This window comes from Paramormyrops kingsleyae, chromosome 22 (assembly GCF_048594095.1).
Source record: "Paramormyrops kingsleyae isolate MSU_618 chromosome 22, PKINGS_0.4, whole genome shotgun sequence".
Taxonomy (NCBI): domain Eukaryota; kingdom Metazoa; phylum Chordata; class Actinopteri; order Osteoglossiformes; family Mormyridae; genus Paramormyrops; species Paramormyrops kingsleyae.
In genome coordinates, this window is record NC_132818.1 from 15002007 (window position 1) to 15029879 (window position 27873).

Sequence of the window (27873 nt, forward strand, 5' to 3'; positions counted from 1 at the left end):
AATCAGGACAACCTCTGTTTAGCAACAGTGCAAACAGTCTCATGTCACGTCACTCAATGCCCTTCTCTCCACCCAGTCTCAGTTCCAGTGCTATCCCCGGTCATTAACCCACATTGTCCCAGCATTTTGTTTTGATTATTTGGAAGGCAGGAGTTTGTATAGAACGCTCCGCGTGTTTTGTCAGAAAAAACGTTCCTAGTCATTTAGTGCACGAGTTTTTTTTTACGTCATTATAATTTTCTGTATGCTACGTCGTACACTAAACTGTGCACCATCTGACATTTTGCTGAGCATAAAACGATAGTGTTTTCCCATGCTGAATTGTTTACCAACTGAGTTTTCACATAATTCCTCAAAATTGTTGCTCACTGACATGCAGGTCCGTTTTGTCTGTTAAACTGAAAACTCACCCCCCGGCATCAAGTAGGAATAAATGATGTAACCGCAGAGCCACCGCTGTGACGTCATATCACCCCACTGCTTTCCCAACGCAGCAATTGGTCGCTCGCTCTGGTTCTACAGGCGGAGTCTTTGGTGCGCGTCACACTAACTTGAGCATCCACTAAGTCCATCCCCGAGCCATGTGATTGGCTGCTCCCCCGGTGTGTCCGCGATGGGAACTGCCGGCTGTAGTTAGCCCAATACCGCCCGTTAAATGGCACTCTTCGAGAAGTGGCACCGGTATTGTGCAGCACTCTTACTCTGTCACTTTCGGCAATCTACCCACCATACAGAACCACTTGATACAGTCCGATAATGATGCTTAAAAAAAAGTGAAGCACTTTCAATGTACATCTAAAATCCAGCTAAACAGCAGCAGATTTCTGACCATAACATCGTCAAAGAAATTTTTATTCAAATTCCTGAAAAAATAGTCCTTGCACAGTTCCTTGCTGTCAATGAGTTATGGCTAAATTGTGTTTTTAAATAACAAATGCAACGAGTACTTTTAATGTGATTTTAGTGACTGCCTGAAATAGATTTAAAGGGAACATGATGATTGTCAACATATATAAACGGTTGAGAATAAACAAATAATATGCTGGATGTACCCCCATGGAAAAACGGACAAAAAATAGCGGTGTTAATATTATATCTGAAGAGTCTACTGGAGAGCTCGCAAATTACAGCGATTCGTGAGTCACCATAATGGCGTAGATGATTGGTTAATCTGTGTGCCAGTCATTTGGGACTTGGGGGGCTTGTCTGGATCCTCCTCAAGCATGTTAGTGCACACTCATTACTGAGTGTTTAGACAAGTTTGCTTTGAGTGTCAGTATGGAGGCGGAAGAGTCTTGCTTATAGGTAGACAAATCAGTACTAAGTTATGTACTTTGAGGTCTTCTAGTGTACTCGACTGCTTACTTTTACGTGTTGTAACGGCAAGAATTCTGTCATTTGAATGGCACATCGTAGACATTCGGAATCGATTGTGATTGGTATACATTTCTAAAACAAGTCAAGATGAACAACTTGTCGTTTGACGATCCGTCGCTGGAGAGCTTGGACCCAAGCATCTCACTCAGCGATCCCAGCGACATTGACACAGCGCTGCTGAGCGACATTGATGGTAAGACACCGATCGTGAGTGTCCCGTGACCCGGTGTAACTAAGCGGGGGCTACAGTTGCAGAATATTCTAGGATCGCCAACGAAATGTATAGGCTTTGTGGTCACCACAGTATAACTGTGGCTAATAGACCTCACGATTGTGCGTGCGGCTAGTATAGTAATGATACACCGGCATAATCGGCTAACAGCTGCATTGATATGTTTTGAGGAAAGCGAAATGCATCTAGCTGGCAAATCTAAAAGGCTCCATACCAGCCATCATCTTTAGTGAGTACGTATGTCATATTGCAGCTTAAAGGCGTGACATCCCATGTAGTAATGTGCATTATTCTGCGCAGATTTGCAGTTCGGTGTGGGGAGCATGAGGTAAAGTTGCTATGCGAGCTCCCCGCCCCCTTCAAACTTGTGTAAATGACGTCATGTAAGGTTACTATCGTGCGTTTCCTCGAGTTCACCCGAAAGATGTTGGCTTTAATTTACTAATACGCTGCTTTATCCTGTACTGTGTATTTTTAATGACAAGCAAACACATTTCAGTCATATTTTAATGTCTTTGTGTATAGGGATTATCCTACCAGGTTTCCTTTGACACAAAGCTAAGCTTTTAAATTTTAAAGCATAGTGTAGACAGCAAGTTATTTATAACTACGGCGCATACGTTCTATTCACGAATGCACGCATTGTTCATTTATAATAGTTTTGCTGCGAGATACAAATAAGGTGTGTGCTGAAAAGCACAATAGCAATGCTAAAAACGTTAGCATTGCCCGCTGGTAACCCCTCGCCGGAGTGGTTGGTGACAATGGCCGATAGTAACCCCGGGTCGCTGGTCTCGGGGAAGCGGCAGCTAACAGACGCGCTTTCTTCCAGTCTCGGGGGCGGGTCCTTCTGGCGAAGCGTCTAGGGCGCGTCCCATTGGCTGTCAGCGATCACCTCATACACAACATTGCCTGACCGATCCCGCTTATGTTTTTTTGATTATTTATTTATTTTCCCCCCTGCGGGTAGAGATCCCTGTCATTCGCACCCCGACATTTAGCCCCATGGTGCGTGATGAGTCATCGGTCTCTTTTATGGCCGATTTAATTGATCTCATAGATGCTCGTTTTTAAAATATGTACATTTGGGATTTATCTGTTCTAAAAATCCTATGATGCATAATATGCAGTACTTTTTAATTTTGTTTATGTATGTTCCAAAATTCCCAGTATGATTACTGTTACCAATATTATTTTAAAAGCTATTTTTATTAGTTTATATATAACTATTTTCTAATCATCTGTGTGGTGATAGCCTATTGCAAGGACCAGTCTCCTGAATGATTAATCTGCCTTGCGGTGTCAGAATACAGAGCGGGTGGGATGGTGCTTCTATGCTCCGTTTTCATGCCCACTGGGTGCAGCATTTACGTTCTCGGCAAACATCCAAGCATCGACTTCTATCCTTTTCTTGCCCGAACGCTTCTGAATTTTTCAGCCGGGTATTGATGACTTTTAGCGCCCCGTTAAGCTGGTAATAGATTTCCTCCCGCGGTTAATGGACTGTGGTTGCGGCGGCCTGCAGAGACTGAGGTGGGGGGGGGGCGGGGGCGGGGGCCTTGCCCCTCTGTTGCTGCAGGAAAACAAACCAGCCCCCCTCCCCCCCAGTAAAGTGACATTTCGCTGCTTTTCAGCACCCTGGCCGTGACTGACCATGTCAGAGGCATCATAAACAGGCAGTTATCAGCAACAACAGTGCAGTGTCAGTAGAGAGAAGCCAGTGCTTTTGCAGTGTCTGTTGACTAAAATATGTACATGTCTGGTAGTATGCTGCAGGGTGTTGGTTCTGCTTTAATACTAGTTGTGAAGCCTGATGGGTGCTTCCCGGAGTGGCTGTACCTGTCAATGAGCCAGAGTGTATTTTTGTGGTATAGGAAGTGAGAGTGTAATTGCACAAAATGCGGCTTTGTAACCGGATTGTTCGCCTTTGTTTTCACAGACATGCTGCAGTACCTGAACCATGATATGGAGTTTCCGGGACTATTTGAGCAACAGCAGTTTGGTGGCGTGCCTCTGCCCCCAGACCTTCCTCCCCCCTCCCATGCCACCTCCTCTCCCTCATCTCCATCTTCCTCTTCCACCTCCTCGTCTCCCCGAAAGCCTGGCAGTACCCCTCACCTGGATGCCCTGTTGGGCCCGCCCACTGTCCCCAGCTCCACTCCTCCTTCCAAGGCACTCCAGGCCCCTCCTGCCTTCCAGCAGCCGGCTCCCCTTCCCCCGGCCCTGTGTCCCCTGGCCCCGACTCCCCCAGCTAAGCCGGGCCCGGCGGTGCGTCCCGCCAAGACGCCGGCGAGCTCGGCAGCCCTGCATCCCGTGAGCCAGCCGTCTCTGATCCACCCTGCGGCGGGGATGGCCCAGGTGATCAGCACCAACACGCAGACGCTCTTCACCTCCGTCGCTCCGTCACTGCAGCAGCTGGCACCAGTGCAGACCGGCTACACCAATCAGAATACATTCACAGGTAAGCGGGCCCTGGATGCCCATGCAGTCAGCGGACGCTTACTCTGCTCCTGCCCGACCTTTGCTATGGTCTTTCCCCATCTGATTAGGTAACCCCCCCCCCCCCGGTCACGTTTATGCTGCAGGTTTTAGCTTTCATACTGGTCATTAAGCAGCTGTGGAGCTGCCCCCTGAAGACAGCCATGCATGCTCGTCATGTCACTGTTACTTTTCATTAATTAAGCTGCTGATTTGGATGATGTGTGTCTTAACGGCTTTTGTAGTTTCGACGTTTTATTTGTAAGGTACACAGTCATATGTTGTGAAATGCATTGTTGCCTGACTCCTTACTGAAACAGGGGACTTAAGTCTAAGAATAAGTATTTCTGTATGTAAGCTGTACATGTGTAAGCCGAGCAGCCTGGAACTGTGGCTTTGCAGGTTCTAAACACTCCACAACAGTATTGCCTACGGAAAGAAGAGTTTAGGATGTGTGTGCCCTTTTCCGGATGGTCGTGAGTTTGAATCCTGTGGCTGGCAAACTGGCTGATTCAGACCACTGACCCCTAAACTTCACTCACCTGTATATACGTGTGTCTGGTCTCTCATGGGGAGCAGGATGGCGCTTGCAAAAGCTACCCAGTTTCCTCACAGGAACAGTAAAGTAGGAGCAGTTTCTGTTCTATTCTGTTCTGTGAACTTGTGGTTTATTTTGGGCGTTTTCAGAGGTTACCGTCAGTCTACCGCCTTGTCCTTGAGCAGTTTTTACTCCCATGAAGCTCTGGGAGGAAATGAAAGGTAGGCTCATTTATGTCAAGGTGTAGATTTATGTAATACTCTTGCAAAACACCACCTGGGAAGATTAGACCGAACTGGAAAGAAAATCAAAACGGCAAAGCTGCGTTCCTCTTCGACTAGTCAGTGAACTTGTGAACCGTGGATGAGAAGATAGTTTTGATTGGTCTATATCATTTACCCTATGGAATATTATTGTCTGTAAAACTGTTAAATATATCATCAGCAGATGACTTTCAATCTTCTGTGCAGATTGAGTGGTTTCTGGTAGCGTTGTTCCTGTTTAGGTGTATTTGGAGCATTTTAATTGTTGATTATGATCCTACGTGTAGAATCTTCATTTAAATGGCTTGTATGTGGAGACCTCGCATGATTTTCTGTAGGAGAGGACGAGGCACGAGAATGACGAAGACGTGCCATCGTTAGTGATCAGGTGATGAAATTCCAAAGTGTGTTGCGGTGTCCCCGTTGAGTAATGGCATATGCTCAGGCCGTCGGCATGTTTGGCTCTGACTGCGACTTCAGAGGTCGCCTTGCTGACACGTGGGATCCTCCTACCTGACCATTGGAGGGTGGCAAAGGGACGCCTTCCGAAAATGTGTGCCAGACCGGCGCAACCCCCCCCCGGCCAGCCCCTGCTGAAGACGAATGCCGCGTTAGGTAACCGTGCAGTGCGGGACGTGGCCTGCGGGTTCAAAGAGCAGGTTGCTGTTGGCAGCTGCCGTGACCCCGACCCGCTGCTCCCAGCTCCGGGTGAACATCACTCTCCCTATTCCTTACGCCGTAATCAGATGATAATTGGGATAATCCTCACTATCACCAGCAGGTTACCTGGACTATTTACCAGGCAGCCTGTGTACTGTGGAAGCACCTGGTTTAATTGGTGAAATCTACGTTTTATTTATTTATCATATGCTTTTATTGACTTTTTTTTTTTGAGAAAGCTGGCTCAGTCAGTCCCTGGAGCAACTGGCGGTTAAGGGCCCTGCACAAGGACCCAGTGGTGACATCACTCTGCCAACCATGGGATTTTAGCCAATGACCTTCTGATCGCAGGGACAGCGTCCTAAGCTGTGCAGTTTGTTCAGCGGATTGTCAGGTTTTCTTTATGTGAGCGTTAAGGAAATTCATACGTGTACAGCCTTAGGCAAAAACGTTTGCCTGGCAGGACAGTTAGATGAATAATATTAATCATTTTTGCTCGCAAATTAGGGTGCTTAGAACCTGATGGGTGATACTATCCTGAATTCCCTGTCCCTGCTCCTCACACTGTCTCACAGCTGTCAGTCAAGGAAGCCCCGCCCAGCCCTCTCCCAGTTTGTCCACCTCACCTCAACACATCCAGCCAGTGACCATCCAGACTCAGGTGCAGGGAGTGCCGGCTCAGCCCCTCTTGGCCACTGCGTCGAGCCCCCCTACGCAGGCCATATCACCGCACGTCCAGCAGGTCCCTGTGAGTGTATCTCCTGATGCGTTGTGTCTCCTTTTGCTAGCAATCTGATTGGATTCTGGGCGAATCCCTCAAGACCAGTGACCCAGGATTACTACTGGCAGTTGTCAGTGGGCAATGCTAATTTTTTTTAGCATTGCTAATGTGCTTTTTTGACACTGAATTAAATGAACCGCGTTTGGCTGTTAGAGAGTCTGGAATTCGTGCCCGCTTCTTGGGGGAGTTCCCGCTGCCACACCTCACTCCAGGCCACCCCCCTCCCTTCAGGTGCTCCTCCAACCCCAGTTCTTCAAGGCTGATTCCCTTGTGCTGACTGCTCTGAAGCCAGAAGTGGGCAGTGTGGTGACGACTATGGCATCGCCCTGCATCACCACCCTGGCCACCTCCACGTCTTCTGTCCAGAGCACTTCGCTTCAGGTACGGCATGAGTAATGAGTCATGTGCAGGGGAGGCGTCTGTGGCCAGACCATTGCTGTCGCCATCTAGTGGTGCCTTCTCACACTTTGTCCCCGCCTCGACAGGCCCTGATGAACGGCGGCACCATCCTGACCACGGTGCCCGTCATGGTGGATGCTGAGAAGCTGCCAATCAACCGCCTCGCCGTGGGCTGCAAGGCCACGGGCCTGCCCCCCAAGGGCGAGAAGAGGACCGCCCATAATGCCATCGAGAAGCGCTACAGGTCCTCCATCAACGACAAGATCATCGAGCTCAAGGACCTGGTGGCTGGAACGGAAGCCAAAGTACGAACGATGGCAAAGGATAAAGATTCACGCAGTTTCTGACAATTTCCGGAAGTTTCTGAGAGCATTAAGCAGCTTCTGGCAGCTTCGGGTGGCTTCAGTATCTTCAGTATTGCTTTGAGTAGAGAATAAGATCCCCAGACAGTGGATTTTTGGGATTAAATGGTGTTATTTTTGCTTTAGCTGAGATTTATACTCGCCCCCTCCACCCCCCCCCCACCCCCCAAACAGCTGAACAAGTCAGCCGTGCTTAGGAAGGCCATCGACTACATCCGCTTCCTCCAGCAGTCCAACCAGAAGCTGAAGCAGGAGAACATGGCCCTGAAGATGGCCTCCCAGAAGAACAGTGAGTGCGGCCGTACGTCGCCCCCACCACCCCCGCCATCCATGCCCCGCGTCCGCCTGGGATTGTTGACCTCTCCTCTCACCCCCCTCCCCGTCTGCAGTGTCCCTCAAAGGCCTGGTGGCCATGGAGGTGGACGACCCGCCGTGCAGCGTGAAGAGCGAGATGCCCACACCCCCGCCCTCAGACGTGGGCTCGCCTAGGGACAGCAGCCCCTTCTCCCACTGCAGCAGTGACTCGGAGCCCGACAGCCCCATGGGGGATGAGACCAAGGTGCCCGCCCCCCCCCGAGAAAGCATCATGAAAAAAGCTGCTAGTTCAAATCCCAGAATTTGCCTTTGAACCTTTGCACCAGCAACCTGAACTGGTTCACTAAGGGTGCTTTTCCAACACACCAGGCACCGTACTTTTGGTACTTACCCTTTTCCACTGACTTCTGGACCAAAGGTTCCAGTACCTAAAGTGCCAAACCAGCTGGGGTACTTCTTTGGTACTTCGGTACTTTGTGGTGGGACTTGAAATACTGTCTTTGTTGATTGGTTAAGCAAATAGCATGCCTCTAAAACAATACAACCACCGTCTTGAAAAACGTCAGAGACCAAGTAAAAAGTAGTAAGTAAAAAAATCTAAATGTAATAACAATGGTTGCACGGACAAATGAAAGACCCAAGCTTAAACTGCGATCTGGTCGGGAAGAACAGATACAGCACGATCAGGCTGGCATGACAAGAAATAAAGTATTTTGTATGATATACAAGGACAATGATTATGATTCTCGGAGAACGCATGCAGCACTCATGCAAAAGCAGTGGAGGTGAACTTTAAACTGATTTTACATATACTAGATAGTGTTGAAAAGGAATAATCATTAAAATTGCAAAACTTGCCGTTTTTCCTATGAAAATGAGTGAAGCTTAAACTCCCTGCGCTGTAATGTCTGGGCAAAAAAAAAACAAAAAAACAAAAGCCTGATCTTAATAGAGCTGACTAGCAATGTAAGAATCGGATGTGCATAACATGTGATGTCAGTATTAATATCGTACATCATCCAGCCTTATAATATACTACAGCAATTTTTTTTATTTAGTACGGAATACCCCCATCTCATTTTGTGAAGTCATTTGGCGCCGGTACCAGTTTTTACACCAGTGGAAAACTGGTACTTCAGAACCTTGAAGTACCAAAAGGACGGTACCTGGTGTGGTGAGAGACTCAAATGAAGAACTGTTTGTACACTGGGAAATATCATGGTTCAATTAGTTGATGACCTTATATGCTCCGTTTCTGAACCCATCAGGTGCCGGTGAAGCCGGACGCCGCCCCCCCGGCCGGCGGAGGCATGCTTGACCGCTCTCGGATGGCCCTTTGCACCTTCACCTTCCTCTTCCTGTCCCTGAACCCGTTGGCTTCCCTGTTCTATGGGGGGGTGGCCACCAGGGGCACCCCAGGATCTGCTGAGCATGCTGGGAGCGGTCGGGTCATTCTGGGCCATCTCGAAGGTGTGGAGGACCCTGCTGTGATGGATGGATGGATGGATAGATTAAATAGATAGATGAATGGATGTGCAGCATGGCACATTTAGCTGCTGGGGCTTCATTTGAAGTGGAGATGGACCCTGCTCTCTACAAAATGCCCCCCCCCTCACTCTGTCCTGCGCCCCGCAGTGGAGACGGCCAGCTGGCTCGACTGGATGCTGCCCACCCTGTCCGTCTGGCTCCTGAACGTGGTTCTGCTGGCACTCGTCCTGATCCGACTGCTGGTGTATGGCGAACCAGTGACCAGGCCCCACTCAAGCTCTTCTGTGCTTTTCTGGAGGCACCGCAAGCAGGCCGACCTGGACCTGGCCCGGGTAAGGGGTGCTCAGGCCCGTGTAAGGGGTGCCCAGGCCCGGGTAAGGGGTGCTCAGGCCCGGTAGGGCGGGAGCCGCTTGTACGCCCCAGTCTGGTGCATCTTGGTACACGCAAGGCGCCTGTAATCGTACCACGAGGCCATGCTTCTGATGAGATTAGTGCTAATTAATCCTCCGAAATCCTAAATCCCGCACTCTCCCTTTCTGACTGGCTTCCTGGCCGCTGTCCCTCGTTCCTGTAGAATCAGGCCTAATATTGTAGCTGCTTCCTCCGCAGTTTTGCTGTCTTTCCTTTGCTCTTCCTCTCCCACCTCCTCCCACTCAGCCCCCCCATTCCTGTCCTCCTTCAGCCTGTCCTACGTCAGTCATCTATCCTGCTTGTTTCTTTTCCAGAAACCTTTGCAGTTGCTCACGCCTCCACTCTCTGATTCTGACTCCTCTCTGCCTCTCACTCTGTCTCTCTTTGCCTCTGGTTCCATCCTCTCTCTGCCTCTTTCCTCTCTGCCTGAGTCTGTGCTCTCTCTGCCTTCTCTCTGCCTCTGATTCTGCCCTCTCTCTGCCTCTGATTCTACCCTCTCTCTGCCTCTGATTCCGTCCTCTCTCTGCCTCTGACTCTGTTTTCTCTTCTCCTCCCTCTGCTCAGGGTGACTTTGCCCAGGCCTCCCAGAACCTGTGGACCTGCCTGAAGGCTCTGGGCCGGCCCCTACCCACCTCCCAGCTGGACCTGGCCTGTGCAGCCTTGTGGGCGGCACTGCGCCTCTTCTTGCAGCGCCTGTGGGTGGGCCGCTGGCTGGTGGGTAGGGCTGGTTGCCTGCGTTCGGATCGCCCCCTTCAGGAGGATGCCCGCAAGAGCAGCCGCGACGGCGCCCTGGTCTACCACCGGCTACATCAGCTGCACATGACTGGTGAGTCTGGTATTAATACACAGTGTGTGCGGTGACTGCATGCTGCCCCGGGGACTGGGGTCGGTTTTTCGATGACAGTAATGTCACATAAAGGAAGTTTGTGGCTGTGAATAGGCACAGAAATGCACTTTTTTTATTTAGATTGTGACTCATTGCACGTCCAGGATAGTTATTATATAAATGTGGTGCCCTGCTTGTGCACTAATGGGACACATTTTAGTGTCACCACTGGGGGGGCACCACGAGTCGACACTCTCGCGATGTGCTAGTGTGTTAGCAGTAACGCTAAATGCTAGGTTCTTCACGGATGGATGGTGAGCGGTTTTGACGGGAGGTGATGGAATCGGGTAAGATCTGAAGCCACGCCCTTCCCCCCTCCCCCCCCCCCCCACGTAGGCAAGCTGGGCGGCAGCCACCTGTCGGCGATCCACATGGCTCTGAGCGCGGTGAATCTGGCGGAGTGCGCTGGCGACTGCTTGCCCGTGGCCACGCTGGCCGAGGTGTATGTGTCGGCCGCACTGCGTATCAAGGCCGGCCTGCCGAGGGCACTGCACTTCACTGCGGTGAGTCACAGCTGGGCCTCACCCTGGATTATGTCCCCTCGTCATTTTTATCCCTAAAGGCATTACCGTGTTGTGCAGGTGTATGTTTTAATGTTCCTACCCAAGTAACCATGACCCTAGAGCAGTAGCATGCTGTCACACGTGGCGCCCCCTTCTGGCAGGGCTTAGCACTAGCGGCTAAATGCTAACAGTTGGTGGTGGCATGTCTCCCCGTAGAGGCTGTTCCTGAGCAGTGCCCGGCAGGCCTGCCTCTCCCCCAGTGGCAGCGTCCCCCCCGCCATGCAGTGGCTCTGCCACCCTCTGGGCCACCGTTTCTTCGTGGACGGCGATTGGACCGTGCGCAGCACCCCCAAGGAGAGCATCTACAGCCAGGCCGGCAACACGGGTCCGAACCTGTTATCTCATTCTCCATGGGCTTGGGTCAGGGGCGTTTTCTTGTTTCTAGGCCCCCTCTCCCGCTAGTGTAGTGACTGCCAGGGGCCAGGAGGGGGAGCCCAAACTTCGGGGGCCATACACAAATGCGTTATCTGGACACGGTAACGGAAGATCTCTGTCATCAGCGAGCATTGCCGGTTTGCAAGCAGAACCATCTCGCCCAGTCAGGGATTTACTGATTACATAACAGCCATGTGGGGGTGGTGTGGAGGCTCATTCCGAGCCGATGCATGGTGAGGCGGCCTCCCTGGGCCATGAGGAGCAGATGCTTATCTCTGTCGCTTCATTCCCGCAGTCGACCCGTTGGCCCAAGTGACCCAGGCATTCCGGGAGCACCTGCTGGAGAAGGCGCTGTACTGCGTGGCTCAGCCGCAGGGGGAGTCGACGGCCAGTAGCAGTGAGGGGTGAGGATTCCCCGTCATTTCCATGGCGAGCCCCGCCACCCCCCACCCCCCACCCCCTGCTATAATGACCACCCCCCCGCGCTCCTGCTGCCCCCGACAGAGACTATGCTGACGCCCTAGAGTACCTCCAGCTACTGACCAGCTCCTCAGACGCCGCCGGGGCCACGACGCAGTCCTTCGCTGTGGGGTCCAACATGGCCACCGTCACCGGTAAGGGCCGCTCTGAGGTCACAGAGAACATTCCAGAATGTTATCAGACCTTTTTTGTTATTTTAGTAGCGTGGTGATTCTAAATGATGGCAGGCTGACCGGATGATCTCTGACCCCTCTCCCCCTCCCCCAGGCTGTGACCCGCACTCCAAATGGTGGTCCCAAGTTGTGGTGGTCATGATAAACTGGCTGCAGGGTGACGACGGCGCCGCCGAGAGGCTGTACCCGGCGGTGGAGCACCTGCCCAAGAGTCTGCAGGCTGCGGAGTGAGTGAGCGGGCTGGGCTGCCGTGGCTGGGCTGCTGTGGCTGGGCTGCCGTGGCTGGGCTGCTGTGGCTGGGCTGCCGTGGCTGGGCTGCCGTGGCTGGGCTGTTGTGGCCGCTCTGGGTCGCCCAGCATGGGGTTCTACGACCCATTCATTTAATGACACTGTCCCCCGGTGTGTCCCGGCGTATCGTCTCGTCCCTGATGGCTTTTTCCGCTTCCCGTGTTCAGGAGCCCCTTGCCCAGAGCTGCTCTCAGTGTGTTCCGAGCAGTGCGCGCCCTGCTGGCCAAACCAGAGAACTATCAGCTGAGCCTCAGCCACGGTGAGAGGGCCAGTTGCCTGCTCAGGGACAGCCTGCACTTGGGCCCCCACTGTCACAGCAACAACATCGAGAAGGTAACCATGACAACCCCCCCCCTCCCCCCGCGGTTAATGTCAAAGCGGCAGCGTCGAAAATGACCCACGACGTCCCGCGTGCCAGCTGCGTGCTTTCCTGGCCAGTGCTGTGGTGCATTGTAGTTGCATTGCATGTGTCTGCCTTTGTGCAATGTCACTGCAGTGCAACACAGCACTGAGCCGCCCCGCCGTCCCAGGTACCCAACCCCCCCTCACCCTCACTGCGCTCTGCATCACGTAACCTTCCATCTGCCTGTCGGTGGGGGGGGAGACGGACTGTACAGCTCTTAATAGAATCACAGCAATTTATTCATTACTTTTTTGGGGGGAATAAGCTTGCACTATAAAATGCTTTATTCGCAGCCATTCCTTTTGTAGGAATCACCCTATTGCTTTATGTACAACTGCTGAGTGACACATATGGTAATAACTGCAAGGGATGAATTAAGAGGAGGGGTGTGTCCGTATGCCCCTCCCCTTGCAGGCTCTGCAGCTGCTCCTGTGTGACCTCCTCCTGGTGACCCGCACCAACGTGTGGCGCCAGCAGCAGTGTGCAGTGGCCAGTGCCCAGCAGCAGGGGGCGGTGCAGGCCTCGGCGTTGGAGCTGCACGGCTTCCAGCAGGACCTGAGCTCACTGAGGAAGCTGGCGCAGAGCTTCCGGCCGGCCATGCGCAGGGTGAGGTGTTGCGGGGGGGGGGGGGGGTTGTGGTTTGTGTCGAATTAAATGATGATATAAGTATGAAGGAACAGCTTAGTGGTCCCAAACTACATATTATATTACATTATTTTTGTGTAGCTGATCATAGTGACATACTTTTTTTTTGAGAAAGCAGGGTTGCGCAGTCCCTGTAGAAATTGGGGGTTAGGGGCCTTGCTCAAGGGCCCAACAGTGACATCACTCTGCTGACCACGGGTCATTTAATCCGGCAGCCTTCCTGTAATAGGGGCAGGGGTATTGGTGCGTTCGATTATTTCTCTCCAAGTCGGAACTCGGATGAAAACGTCACGAAACGTCACGAAAAACGTCACTTCCCGTCGGAAACACGCCCCTTTTATGACGTTGAAGTCGGACCAGATTTTGTTGCCCGAGTTGCCCCTGTGACGTAATTTCAACATGGCGACTTGGTTTGTTTGTAGTTTGTTTACCGATCGAAAAAAGAATATCGTTTGCATGTACTAAAATATTTTATAAAGCTTTTAATGTGGTTTGACTGGTTCGTGTTTCTTGTTTGTCTCTCGGAAAAATCTCCATTTCTCCATTTTCTCCATTTGGAAAACTCCAAATCTGCTAAAATATAAAGCAACAACACACAGCAACGTGTTCATGGAGGCAGCCATGTTTGTTCCGAGATGTGGGTAGCTCGAACGGGAGATTGTCGGACGTGATGTCACTCAACTCGGAATTTCCGAGTTCCGAGAGAAAAACGAATGCACCATTTATACAGTGGTGGGGCCCCAGCTGAAAGCTGATTGGCCCCCAGAGTGCCCCTCCCCCCCCAGCACTCACTGATTCAAAACACATCATTGGCTAATGATAAGGTTGGCCCCGTCATATGAATTATGGCCCCTTGAACGCTCCCCACCTTAAATGAAATCCTAGAGTCGCCCTAGGCAGATTCGAGTGGACTGCTGATGGTACGTAGCCTAGCTGACGGGCGACCCTGTTCTCCACACCCGCAGCTGTTCCTGCACGAGGCCACTGCGCGCCTGATGGCGGGGGCCAGCCCCACGCGCACCCACCAGCTCCTAGACCGCAGCCTGAGGAGACGGGTCACCCCGGGGGCCAGGACAGGTGAGGAGGGGCCTGCAGCTGGGAAGGGGGCATCTGCCACACGCATGCACAAAGTCGTTTGGAGGGAATGACCCCTACCGGGAGCAATTTCTGGAAAACAGACGTTGTGGGACCCCCCCATCACTAAAGCTGTATTTTGTGCCAAAAGCTTAAAAAAATTAAAGCTAAACCATTTGGTGTTGGAAATAGTGATGTCATGAGATCGGGGTGAGAGGGAGGATGCTAACATGTGTCTGTGTTTGTTCGCCTGTCAGCAGAGGAGAGTGAGACCCGCCCGGGGCGGCGGGAACAGGCGGAGGCGGTGATGCTGGCCTGCCGCTACCTGCCCCCGTCCTTCCTGTCGGCGCCGGGGCAGCGCGTGGGCATGCTGGCGGACGCCGCCCGCACCCTGGAGAAGCTGGGCGACAAGCGCACCCTCCACGACTGCCAGCAGATGATCATCAGGCTAGGCAGCGGCACCACTGTGACATCCACCTAGAACCTCGCATGGACGGACACACACACACACACACACACACACACACACCTGCGTTCCGATACGGTCTCTCCCTCGCACACCTTTCTTTCTATATGCAAATGAGCTTCAGGAACAAATCCCCCCTCACCCACACAACCCCACCCCCATCAAACTGGAGGAGTGATGCTTTGAAATTCCTTTGTCCATGACACGGATCACTTGATCCTATCAAGTGAGTCCAAACAAACAGTCCAGTGATCATTTGTCTATGTTGCAAGTCACCCTCCCCCCAAGTCGACGTGAAATGGAGCTTCCCGATCGCAGCGTGCCCGTCTTACCCGAGGCTCCTGGTTCCGTACAACAACAGCGGGTGCTCAGAGTGTTCTGGGCCGGCTGAGCGTCTCGGGGTCGCAGGTACCTTTGCAGATCACAACACGGCTTGAGTGCTGGGGGGGCGAGGGGCAGCGAGAACCGCCATGCCGCCGCTGTGGGTGGCTGCGGAAGAGGCCGTTTGACTAACTGAGCTGAATACTGATCACTTTCATTCCATGGCATTTCACTGTTTTTTTATTTTTATTTCTAGCAAGTTGCAGTAGAGTCGCGTTAAACTTTGTTCACTGATATATATCATACATGGATGTGGGCTTGCTGTTTTCTAGCCTTCCTTTAAACCATGTAGTTACATTTAGCTGGCTACAGCGTGATATAAATGCATCGTGTTTTCCTCCGTTCTGCAAATCTTCCGGAAAGCGCCAAACTGAAACCGCTGCCCTGAAGTTAGCGACCTGCGTTAATACAGTTGCTACGTGGAAACAATTCAGATTAAAACAATCAGCACATACACTCGCTCGCTAAAGCTCACACGTATTGGGGAGACGCAGGAGCTGTTTGAAATTTGTGCCATTTCGGTTTAATGCCTGCTATATCGGCTAGGGAGCTACTTCATAAAGTCGCGATTGGCTATAGCTTTGACTTGTCGACGTATTAGGCTCAGGCGACATGGTTTTCCATTAGCATAAAGTTTACAGATACAAACCTCTTGCTACCCTAGTGAACGATATTGCTGTCATCGTTAATACACAGTTTTGGTCTCTGTGTGGCATGATGGAATCACCAGCTGTGGATTTGCAGAAACAGTATTCCCAGCATGCAGTGGGGGTAACGTGGTCATCAGCCTTTTTTTCCTACGGGAAAGTATTGAGCTTTATTGCTGAATTAATCAGGTCACGTATGTTTTTCGTCTGTACGTGGAATAAACATACATATTACTGCATGTGTTGTGGGAAGCTTAGTGGGGTGTATTTGTCCCTCGCGCTACTTTTCAGATTCAAAATTGATTACAGGCGCAGGCCCCCCCAGACGGTCATTAGAATGCACTAACAGGGATGTCCTCAGCTCTGTCCTGTGACTGTCACACGTCATACATGGTAACCACCTCAGAGGTCAGAGGTCACGTTTTATGAATAGCTAAAAATAGCTAGAAATAATAACGTTATTAAAAATAATAATAATAACAAGCTTTTCTTAAGCTTGTTTTCTGCTGCAGGTGTGATAATTTATTTTTATTTATAGTCCCTCGAAATTAATTTATTTTTCTTTGAACGTGCACTGCAGTAACAAAGCCCACATTAAGTGTCTTACAGAGAATGGTGTTTAGACTGGCAGCATCCCTTTTTCCTAAATTCTAATAGCGTTCCATCGTCACTTTTACTTCAGGATTGTTGTCTTGCGCTCTGTCTGATTTGGTTGTGCTGCTGTTAACTGGGTGACAGTGTTCTATGTTGTTCTGTATAGATCTAACCTGCACTACTCAGACTGGGCTTAATATTTTCAAATGAGAAAGGCTTTATTACGGTATTTTTTTCTGACACTTTGATATGCTTTCATTGTAAATATTTAAATAGTATATTTATCGATTGTGTAAAGATTGCGTGATCAGCATTTTTCATTTATATTGATTTATACTGTTATTCCTCTCCCCCCCCAAACCCCCACTCCAGCCCCTTGCATTGGAGGGGTTTCCTCTTAAGAAGTGTGTGGTAGGTGAGACTGAGCATGTGCAGAGAGCTCCAGTCAGAAAGTGGCATCTGTCTAGAGAAGCAGAAAGCCCCCAACCTCAGCATATACGTGACAGTATTCCCATTGAACTCCCATTGTACAGTTTCCTGGTGCGGCACTCAGGTGATGCCAAAATTACCTTAAAACAGCATTTTTTCCAGCACTTAGTCGCACGCGGTGTCCTCGCATTGTTACGGTGATGACATCGGTAGTGCTTGGGGCTCAGCAGCGGCCTTACAAGAATGTTACACATGCATCATAGGCAAGAGGGCTGTGAGCTTTACCGTAAAGACATTCTGACACACTCGGAAAGAGAACGACCGTGTCGTCTTCAGAGTTTTCCATGCGTGAGGACTGTGTCGGAAATCAGGTGTTTAATCTGGAGCATATTGCCTGTGGATAGTTACGCAAATGATTGCCTAATTACATTGTAAAATTCTAAGCAAATAAAGCAATGAACTGGCATACGTTGAATGCTGGGAATGGGTGACTGATGAAGGGGTATTAACAGATGAGGTCGTCTTATGTCGATGCTCAACTTGTACTGCTGGCTGCAGGCGCAGTTTTTGCAGGGTCATTGAAATCCCTGATCTGCTCATAGCCTTTCTGCCTGTTAGGTATTTGATCTGATTTCAAGACAAAATTTTACGAACAGCTGTGCATTTGGCCCAGCTTGAAAAACCAGTCTGTAGTGAGTGTGAACATATCAAAGAGGTAGAATTCTTTTTTTTTTAACTAAGATGTTCTGTCAGACTGTATGCTCATTGATTTCACTTTAAGAATGTAAATAAAATTAAAATTTTGTAACCTGGTCTTTTTTGACGTGCTTTCTCATGACAGAGGATTTCAAGAAGGTGGGAGGTATATGCATCCATATGTAATAGAAATATACAATTATAACAATAGTTTTTATACTTAATTATCTTATTTATCAATAATACAGTATTAATGATAGTCATGTCCGTATAATTTCATACAACTTGAAATAATTGTGGTTATATTGCAGTACGATTAACTAGAATGTTAATTCTGTATTGATAAAGAATCAACTATAACAATAAATGGTTCAAGTGACAGTGTTGAGATTTACAAGAGATTCAAAAACAGGAACCTGTTCCCATTCAAATGGAATTTTGTATTGGTGCTGACAAGTGCTTACATTTTGTATTATTTACAGAATCGTTAAAAAAAACCGTCTACCTTTTAGATAGCATTCCCACCCTAGACAAGTAACATTCCAAAAAACACTTTAAGTCGTTCTTTTAATAACATTTTATAGGCAATTAACATATTTATTTATATAAAATAAACATCTCTAAGAAATACTATACACAATTATTTAAGTACATCACATTTAAACATTGTTCAATACTTATGTACACCATTAAGTAATAATTATATTAAAGAATCATTATAAGAATCGTTTGGTGCGATGTCCACGTTGCCTGTATGTTCTCTATATAATCTGTTACAAATTTAACCTAAATGAGATCATTGCAGTACATTGAACGGGCTACGTTGTATGTATTCGCCATTAATTATTTCGAGTTGCTTGAGCTGCGTCTCCATCCCGTTCTGTCACTGGGTCGCGACACGTGCACTCTCCACTGTCGGCTCGCGGTCGCTCTCAGGGTGAGCCCGCGGAATATGAGCGGTCTCGAGCTCCAGTTGAAAGGCGCACGCGGCGCAGCATGGAGGAGCCGCTCGCGAGCTCATTTGTGCAGCAAGCACGAGGTCCAGCGCCGTTCTCCCAGTGATGCGCTCGTTTCTCTCGTCGACTCCCACAGTTAAGATCACACATATTCGCGTTGCTGAACTCGGTGAAACTCAACAGCTTGAAATGATAAAGCTGAACAGATACCGATGATTCAAATGTGGCATATATTTAAAATGCACATCAAAATACATCATGGAAGAGCATTATATTAAAATACATTTTATGTCAGAATATTTACCCCCGGAAAGCACACCATATACATTGTTAAGACGTAAGCGTACATGTTGAATCCGAACGCATTTGAACACATTTCAATGTAACAGTTCTGACAACTGCAGAATTTGGTACCGAGTGTCTTGGTAGGCCTTCGTAGTCCGTAGATGAACCAATGGCCCCTCAATCAAAATGGCAGACAGTTTTTACTACAGCACATCCAACTGCCATTTGACATTTTACGGTAGATCAAATATACCGTGGTAACGATGTTTTCTTCAGCCTGCCTACTTCGTTAAAGGAATCTGCTTAAGTGCTGATTTCTAAGGGAAAAAAACCGTGAAAAACTGAAATACCCGGTATCATAAGGATGCTGTACAGTTCTGCCTTTTTGTCCAGCGTCAGTATTGCTGCAGTTTTGCTACACAACACCCTCCCCTTTTCAGTTTGTATGCGGCGCGCTCCGCTTTAATCCATTTTGACTTAACAGCACTGGGACACGTCTGTGCGCTGCATAGGAGGTCTTCAGAAGATGGGCTGGCTCTCAAGCGGACTGAAAAACAAAGCACAGGAACGATTCTCGAGCGTGTTAGGGAAGAACGTCTGCTCTAACAGTGGCATGCACAAAGACAGGAGCATCTGAGTGTAAACATACACATACACGCGGTCTAGTACATCTGCAGGGCAGGATTCGAGCTGCCAGGTCTTCAATGTGCAGTTCTGCTTCAGCGTCTGCTTTTAATTGGCTGCACTCTATGGTGGGTCTCCTTGCAGGGACGAGGGATGCACTGGGCAAAACATTGCAGCTGGCAAGACAGCTCCCCTTGCAGAGAGACACACCAGAAACGTCCTCCAGTAGCTTCGTTATTAAAATCATTTTCTGAGTATAAATATTTATGTTTTCTTTTTTCGTTGCTTTCACGACACGGCACATTTTTACTTCCATCCGAAACACGGTGGGATACAACAGCGCTCTTTTCAAGACACCTACGCGATTCCCAAAGCAGGGAAACGTACCTTAACGCCCTTGTGCTTTCGACTTATTATAAAGGACGCTCGGTAACGCCGCCGTTTGCGCGCCGTACCTCCCACTGTAACCTTGTTGGTGTCAAAGGGAAAGAAAAGAAAAAAGATGCAGCTTAAGAGCCCCAAATGGAGGCGGCATCCGTACTCCCTCCACCTTTTGATTAAGGCTGCAAATTGGCATCGCTGAGACCGAAGCCTTAGATCCTCGGGTCGGCGTGCACCCTGTCTGTTCTGGGTGCTCATTATTTGGGAAGCAAGGGTAGGGGGCTTTATTGATCAATGACAAGTTTTAGCGGATCTCTGTGTTAGGAAGGCTGTTGCTACTAGTGACGCGTAACCCACCCGCTTTTTAGGTTCTGCTTTTTCTCAATAAAGATTCCCCGAACAATCAGTAGATGGCGACCGAAGCAACCGTAAGAACCCAGCAGGACAGAGGAAATATGGATGCCAGCAATGATGCTTTCCGCGGCTAAGATATGTTTAGTAATACTTCGAACATTTACTATGGTAGTGAATAAGCTGGTAATGACAGTCATGTTTTGTATCATAGCCATTTTAAGGGCGAAAAACGAAATGCCATTATTTGAAGGGTTGTTTTGTTTTTTTTTTTGGGGGGGGGGTACCTTTAACAAGTATATAATCCCATTGGCTTTGGTGTGAGTTATTCAGTAAGGGTTTGTTTGCGATGCTTCCTTACGCTTATCGATATTGCGTTTTGCGTTGTTTGTATATGATTTTCCCGCAAGCCGCAACAGACAAGCGTCGCGGCGCACAGAAGACGCCCCTTTTCTATCGGAGCATGGCGTTAACACGAGTGCCAGCACAAGATACAGCAGTCAATAACTGCAATTGGCTGTTTTCCCGGAAGATCATATCAAAGCAACCTCATGTGTCGCTTGGTTTGGGTTTGGGGGACTTAAGGAAGAGTTTTTACCTTGTGTTTTGTACATTTCATCGAAAAGTTGTCTTCTTGCAACAAGCAACCTGAGATGACAAGAAGTAAAAGGTACGGTTTAAATAGAAATTAAACAAGGATGCAATAATCCTTGATTACATCATATTAATAATATAAGCCAGTCTTGAGTATCATTAATGTTACACTTTACTGTTATTCAGTAGTTAAAAGAGATGGTGATGAATTTAGAGGCACGTTTCAGCTTTGCGTGGGCACTGCGTAATTGGGGCAGGGGTTCCGCACAAACATGTGCACATAAATTCTCTCTCTCTCTCACACACACACACACACACACACACAGACCAAGCGAAGGGCCTCACCCGTCTCTTTGGCACAGACGAAGTGGAACTTCTGAGGACAGCCTTTCCGGCAGCAGCTGACGGACGCGCCCACGTTCTGGCAAAGCGAGCACGGCTGCGCGGTGAGAGAAGAGAGCGCAGCTGAGCGACACCCGTGAAGCCATTTCCACCCCCTAGCTTAAACGCGCTGGCCCGCTAGCGGGTCGAATCTCCCCGAAATACAGAAAATCCATCCGCATTAATGTGTGTTTTTCATATTGTAACATAAAGGGCCTGTTCGATATGGCATTCGAAACAATACTAACATGCTGTAAGTCTCTAACGAATGGCAACTTTTTTGTTAAAGTACGAATTTCATACACCTTAGGGAGTAGATTTTCATACAGTAACGATTATGCAAGATTTTAAATATTATGTGTAAACGAACAAGCTATTTATGCATATGTAATGTATTATTGTTCATAGCATTACTTGTACAATGTATATTGAAATGTATATGTAACACATGTTGGGGGTGGTTTATGCTTGCATCTCACGAAGCTAATCCTCAACAGTGCTGACAAGGGAGTTCACTGAGGGGGGCATTTACTGTTTGAGCTGCAGCTTGAGCAGCCTCCTTCAGGCCATACAACTTTCCCGCAACCAGAACCACGCCATTAGTCCAGACGATGCAAGCCTCGTGTGCCCAGTGCTCCTTTGCCTCTGCCTCCAGCTGTATCCTCCGTAGCAGGACGTTGTCGCCGTCCCCGGGTCTCCTTTCGTAGCTCTGGAGCCGCTGTAGCTTTCGGTACTGCTCCCGAAAGCTAGGCCGTGGCGTGCCACTCCCCCACGGAAGCCCCTCTGCCCTCCTGGTCAGCCCGGACTGGAGCCCGCGGCTGCCCCAGCAGCTAAAGCCACTCACAGCCTCTCTCATTGGAGGGCTTCTTGGCACAGCGCTGTAGCTCATTTTCTCTCTGTCATCCGTGGACTCCAATTTGTGTCTGAGAGACAGAGTCTTCCTTGGTATGCTGTCCTCAGGGTAATATGGCCCACAGAGGTCCCCGAGCTCTCTGTAATTTGCTGGCTTTCCACACAGGCAACAAGTTAGACACCTGTCAGTTAGGTTTTTATTGACTAAGGGCCCCTGCAGCATGACTGAGGAGTTCGGTATTGCCTTGGCAACAGTAACCGAGTTCTTTATTTTGGCAGAGTTCTTTTTCATGGTTTGAAGAAGAAGCAGTTCTTCCTCAGGCCTGTTGACAATGGTACAAAGGGAAGCAAAGTTTCTTGAGCTGTCAATGTGAACGTATGGGCTGAAAAAGGGCCTGCTTTCATTTTTCTGAGTCTTATACAAGATGTATTTTAAAGTCATCTCTGGCTGATTCTCCTGCACCACTGGAGAGTTTTGCTCCATCTGCCTTGCCTTAGTTCTTCGTCCCATTTCTGTTGGTTTCCCTGGTTTTGAAGTCTTTTTATTCCTCCTTTTGGGCCCTGATTTTTTGATAATGTTTTGCTTTTTGCTGTTGTCTTTGCCCAGCACTTTTGCCAGGTTCTTCCTTGCAGGGGGTATCTTGCGTTTTCCCCTTTTGCATGCGCCGACTGCTGTGATTGCCTGCGAGCTGCCTGTCAGGTCCCCCGTGTAGTCGGGCACTACAGAGGCAGGGTGCGGTCCATGCCGCTCTGTGCTGGTCACACTCTCAGGGAGAATGGGGCCTTTCCTCCTTTTCCTCCTCTGCTTCAGGTGCATCTCATAGTTGTTCTTAATTGCTCGCTGTTTTGCTAGCCTAGGTGTGTTGACAGTGGGGCTGTTGGCTTCTGCCACTACTCTGGTTTCCGCCACTACCCCAGCGTCTCTTGCCACCCTGACTTCCTCCTCATTCTCGGTGGATATCCCTTTCCTCCTCCTGATAGTGGCTTTGGCACAGTCGGTATCCGGCATTGGAACAATGCGCCACATGTTGCTGTCCTCTGGCATCACCTCTGGGGGCTTTTCCATCTCCTTTGGCACTAGATCTTGCTGTGTCATCTTTGAGGTCACTTCCATAGGAGTGTTCTCAGCTTGAGAAAACGGAACATGTTTTTTCGACCCCGGGGATGTGATTTTTTGTACCATTGCCTCATACTTTAGACCTCTGCCTTTCCTTGGTGGTAGATACTTTGTTTTTGTCAGACACTGAGGAGGAGTAGAGTGGATCTCACCTGTACTGCTAACAATAGGTATGTCTTTTGTAAGGCAGCTGCTCGGAGATGCTTGAAGGTGCTCCACCTGCTTAAGCTTCTTCTTAGGGCCTTTCATGGTCATCAGTGTAGCTGGCAGATGAAGCTCCTTTGACTCAGGTGTGCCTGGTTTCATCCCTTTGTGTTTTTTTAATGGGATGCTTGAATGGAAGCTTGATTTTCTTTTGTTGAGGGATACAGTCTTCTCATCAGGGTAGGTAGTCAAGGTTCTGTAAGATTTCGGTGCACTGGCTTGGTTTTGCTTTGGGCTTAGGCAACCATCATCATTCAGCAACGTGTCTTTTGGTCTCTTAGGTTCCTTCATCTTCTTGGGAAGGTGGCACAGTATCTTTTTCTCTTTTCTCTTTTCTTTAAGTGGGTTCTCCTGCGCGGATTTCCGGGACCTAAGTACCATTGGCTTCTGGTCTTTTGTCAGGGGGGGTAACTGTGAAGCAGTGTCCTGGTTGTCATCCTGTTGACTGCTCCCCGTTAAGCTTCCCATGTAGCTTGCTTCATCCGTAGTCGTGTGCTCTGGGCCTTTTTGCCTCATCCACTTGATCTTAGTGACTAAGTCCTTGGGGAGACCAGGGGATTCCGAAGCTGTTCTCTCTGGGATCTTTGGTCCCAGTTGCCTTTTTAAGTGGTGGCAGTCTTTGGGAGCAGCCAAAGCAGTAACAGAACGGGTACACATCCTGGATGGGAAGTTTTCTGCAAACCGCTTGGGTGTTTGGCTGGAATTTGGCTGATCTGGGAAAAGCCCACTTTCGGTACATGGCAGAGTGTTTGTCTGGGGAGAGGCTGTAACCCCTTCTGCCTCCATTCCGGGGTGCCTTCTTATTCGGCCTCCTGCTTCTATCCGTCTTGTTGCCTGGCTTCTCCTTCCCCGTCCAAGTTTTCTGTTGAGTACCCTGATGTTTGCCAGAGGGGCCACCGGCTCAGACTTCGTGGAGGGCGTCACTGCACTTGGACTGCTTATTCCTGGCTCTATGTCTTCATCGCCTTTTTTCGGGGAAGGTGGGGTGTCGGCCCAGGAAGGCGCTGAGTGCAGGATGGACTTGCCGGGCAACTGGGGGGAGTCGGGCTCTAGCACCTCTGCATCGCGACGGTCAATGTGCTCCCTGGCTTGACTTGGAGGCGTGGCCCTTTCCACAAGGGCAGAGAAAGCTGTTTTTACGGAGTGTGAGGGGGACACAGAATCACGAGCGACTGACCTCCTTTCAGCTCTGGTGAGCACTGCGTCTTGCGTCGCGTTCTCTGTGTTCACTGGAGGTTTGTCTCCATGTTCCTCAGCCAGATGGCAGAAGTCTCCAGACTCCCGTGACCATATTGTATTATTAATGACCTCCTCAGAGGGTAGAAGAGTCTCCTTCTCCTTTCTCACTTCAGCGGGCTGATGGGAGAGGACAGAGGGCTGCGCTTCAAGAGCCTCCCGTGTCTCCTTCTCGACAGTTAAAAGCCTCTCTTCTAAAAGCTCACTCCTGGTGGTAAATTGCGGGAGCTCTGAGTTGTCCTCTTTCACGGTGAAATATTGATCTTGTACAAGGTCATCTCTCCAGAAGAATGACATTGTTTTTTCTGGCATGTCAGAATCGGTGGGCATCTCTGACCTGTACATTTCCGACTTCATCAATATTTCGCCATCATCTGTGTCTCCTTTGTGGGTTAGGTGGGAAACGCCGTCTGACTTTTCAGCAGAATCCTCTCTGGCTAGATAGTACTGGTTTGATTTGTTCTCCATGTCGTTGTGATATTTTTTTTCAGCCAGAGCTTTGCTTACAGTATGAAACAAAGCCTGACATTTGTCCTCCTCAGGCCATTTTTGCTCAGTCTTCTGTGCCTCCTGCACACTTGCTTGAGAGACCCCAGTCTTGTTGTTGTAGTCGGTGATGGCAGTTTCCTTCATCGCCCTGTTTTCATCAGTTTGCTTCTCTGACCAAGCTAACTCCTCAAAGTTCTCCTTTAGCGGGTCCTCTTGACCCTGCCTATCTGGTGGGGAATTCTGCCCCGGTTCCTGTGGGCTGGGAGTGACAGTGCTTTGAGGTGACTTCTCCGCTGTGTTTGTCAGTGAGGCGTTGACACTTTCTTGGGCTGGTGTGCTTTGCAGCCACGGGAGAGCATTTAGATTATCTCCGGTCTGGGCACTCTGCAAGCTGGGAATGCAGTCCTCTGGCTTGGACATGTCATTAGGTGATGTTAGCGAGCAGGAGGACACCAGGTCCTGGCTGAGCTGTGGGTTGGCATTTGCTTGTGCTGGGCTCCTGTTTTGACCACAGCAGTAATAGTTCCTCTCCATCTGATCCTCCGAGCTGCTGGAGTATCCTCCTTCTTGCATCTCGGTGTGGATCGACTGTGGAGTACTGAAAGTCTCTGGTACAGGGGTGCCCTGCTGTACATCTGAGCATGAACCATCCTCAAGGGATCGAAGCTGGCCCTTAAATTCATCACCCTTTTTGGTACCATTGCGTTTGCTGCCCTTTTTGTTAGCTATTAGGGCCTCTGAGAGCAGCAGCTGCTGAACGTTGTTAGAGATGTTCTCCACTTGAGATGTCAAGGCGTTGAGGCTCCACAGGCTTGGGTTGGACAGCAGTTTCTCTGAGAATCTGTCCTTCATGGAACTGGTATAGCTTGCCGTAGGATGGTTGATGCTGGGGGATGTGTGGGAGTGCGGGGGCATCAGAAGGCCCTGTTCTGGGAGATTTGCCGAGGTTGGGTTCCCTGTGTGGATTGGCTGCTGGTTGTACTGGAATGTCTCGGAGTTGACCATCAGAGGGGAAGGGGTGGAGCTATAGGAAGGAGACCTTCCCACTGACCGGGCTGGTGAGTGGCTGGAGCTGGGGCTACAGTTCTGGTAGTAATGCTCTGGTGACCTCACTGCCATATCTGAAAGGCAGTAGTTTTGCTGTTGCTGACTGAAGTGTTGGTATTTTGAAAGGCCATCCTGGCTGCCGGAGATGCCCTGAAGGGAAGCCTGCTGGTCGTACCCAGCTCTGGAAGCAGGTTGCTGATACGTGTAGCTGTTCTGGGATATGTAGGTACTTTGCTTCAGGCTATTGTTGCTTCCTACTGGCCGGTTGAACTGGGAGTTGGGAGGCATGGCGTAGCCTTTGTAACAGTGGGGGATGGAGCTGCATTTCTCCATGTAGGAAGATGTGGAGGTCGACAGGGACTGAGAGTGCTGAGGGAAATGCAGGTGCCCTTGGCTGTAGGCTAGAGGGGAGGGGGAGGTGTTCTGGGGCAGGTTCTGCTGATGGTGGCTGGTATATATAGGAGCTGAAGGCTGGGCAGCATGGGAGCACTGACTCTGGGAAATGGGCTGCACGTTCTGCTCGAGATACTGGGGGGTGGTTCCCCCTGGGCCCGTGGCGGCCTCCAGCCTGCCCACCATGTCCTGCTTGTACTGGGGCAGGTGAGTAGGGTCCTCCCACTTCTGCTGCAGGTGGCCCTCACTCAAATATTGGGCCAAGTAGGCGGCACCCAGACGGTTGCCAAAACCGGCAGGCAGGGGCTGGCCCGAAATCTTGCCCCCTTTGTACTGTTTCTTAGCCTGTGCGGGACTGGCACCGTAACCCTGGTAAGCCGTCTGGCCGTAGCAGTCTTTAGATCCTGGTCCTGCGGCCGCCGCGGCCGCGGCGGCCGGTGCCGAGAGGGACTGCGTCTCGTAGCCCTGTCTGGCCTGGCCGTGATGATGTCTGTAATTCTCAAGGCGTGATAATTCATGTGGTTCCTGCTGGTAGCAGGGTTGGTTGCCGTGGAAACCGCTCCGCTCCCTGAAGGACTGCATGACTCCAACAAGGGGCTGTAGAGGGGAGAAAAAAAACAGAAACAAAACAGAGCATGTGCTTTAGTGCCCTGCTTGCATTTAGCTTTTCATCTCGACTTGCTTTATCTGGGTGCAGTTAAATCGATACGCTTTGCCCTTTTCCGTGGTTTCGGCCAAGCTGGCTCTCCGCAAACTGCCAGACGCGCCAGTGCTTTCCTGCTCCATCTCACCCATCATCCTGCTCATTTTAATGCATCGGCCCTCAATATTACTGTTGTTGTTTTGAATATATTAAAGCATTGTTCCATTTAATGTCTCTTAAATCCCTTTCGTTAAATTAGAAATAGACCCGCGACGCAGATATTTGTGATGTTTTTCTGTAGCTATGCGTCGCCATCGTTAGCGCCAGGTTTCCACGTTAACGACGCATCAAGGTTAAAATCTCGACGGTATGTTTTCTGTGCACGGTGAAATAATGAGATGTGTCACGGCGGGGCTGACGTTTAAAGGCCTAATCTCGCACTTGATAACTTCTAGGTTGTATCTCTCCGCTCTTTTTGGGGGTGTCGTTCCCCTAAAACACAGGAGCACAATGCAGGAAGAGCAGCATATCTTAAGAAGCTTTGTCTGTCTCGTGAAATCTCAGCCATGCTCTGTGTGGGTGCGAGTATCGGTGGACCTGAGGCAGTCGATCCTCATATTTTCATTGTCCACCAAATAGTTTCATATAATTTATATTAAGCGAGTCTTACAGGAATAATCCATCTACTGTTATTTTCGCTGTGCACATGCTTTGTGTTCCTTCTGTAACATTCTTATGTATGAATTCTATATGTAAATGCATCCTGGCTGAATGAAACCTTATCGAGCAGTGAAGCTCTTCCATCGGGCGGTACCGAACCGCCGGTAAGCCGAGCCTCTGGCTGAGGCCGGGGGGTTCTGCTTGTTGTGGAAACTCTGACCCGTCACTGGTTCTGCTCCTTCCCGACCACAGCGAC

At 49.7% G+C, this 27873-nt stretch overlaps 2 protein-coding genes across 7 annotated transcripts in view; one reads left to right on the top strand and one right to left on the bottom strand.

Annotated features, from left to right (window-relative positions):
* Positions 1-1211: 1211 nt before the first annotated feature.
* Positions 1212-17516, top strand: srebf1 (sterol regulatory element binding transcription factor 1). Of its 2 annotated transcripts, none has more exons than XM_023821785.2 (19): positions 1212-1570; positions 3549-4070; positions 6124-6296; positions 6561-6710; positions 6815-7033; positions 7265-7379; positions 7480-7649; positions 8674-8875; positions 9041-9225; positions 9869-10130; positions 10527-10693; positions 10910-11078; positions 11424-11532; positions 11633-11742; positions 11876-12008; positions 12237-12402; positions 12887-13078; positions 14083-14194; positions 14452-17516. In XM_023821785.2, the coding sequence occupies exons 1-19, from the start codon at positions 1465-1467 to the stop codon at positions 14670-14672; spliced, it is 3483 nt and encodes a 1160-aa protein (XP_023677553.1). In that variant the 5' UTR covers positions 1212-1464; the 3' UTR covers positions 14673-17516. The 2 variants fall into 2 exon arrangements, with proteins under 2 accessions (XP_023677553.1, XP_023677551.1); XM_023821783.2 differs by having other exon boundaries at positions 1213-1570; positions 14449-17516.
* Positions 17517-17954: 438 nt separating this feature from the next.
* Positions 17955-27873, bottom strand: part of rai1 (retinoic acid induced 1) — a 31670-nt gene continuing 21751 nt past the window's right edge. Inside the window, exons 2-5 of one of the 5 annotated variants that reach the window (XR_002839471.2) lie at positions 21509-26911; positions 20941-21034; positions 19657-20649; positions 17955-19192 (exon numbers count right to left, since the gene is read on the bottom strand). Coding sequence is in view for 2 of the 5 variants with exons in the window: in XM_023821781.2 (XP_023677549.2) it covers positions 20582-20649; positions 20941-21034; positions 21509-26896 (5550 nt within the window). In the remaining 3 variants the exon portion in view is untranslated. Of the gene's footprint in view, positions 20650-20940; positions 21035-21508; positions 26912-27873 lie in introns of all 5 variants that reach the window. The other 4 variants (XR_002839469.2, XR_002839470.2, XM_023821782.2 and 1 more) reach the window with 4 other exon arrangements.

What these genes read in the sequence shown, in the direction of transcription:
- srebf1 (XM_023821783.2), top strand. Translation starts at nt 1,465, where the DNA reads ATGAACAACTTGTCGTTTGACGATCCGTCGCTGGAGAGCTTGGACCCA. An exon ending in GGGCACTGCACTTCACTGCG is followed by an intron (nt 10,694 to 10,909) that starts GTGAGTCACAGC and finishes GTCTCCCCGTAG; the next exon opens with AGGCTGTTCCTGAGCAGTGC. An exon ending in ACGGCCAGTAGCAGTGAGGG is followed by an intron (nt 11,533 to 11,632) that starts GTGAGGATTCCC and finishes TGCCCCCGACAG; the next exon opens with AGACTATGCTGACGCCCTAG.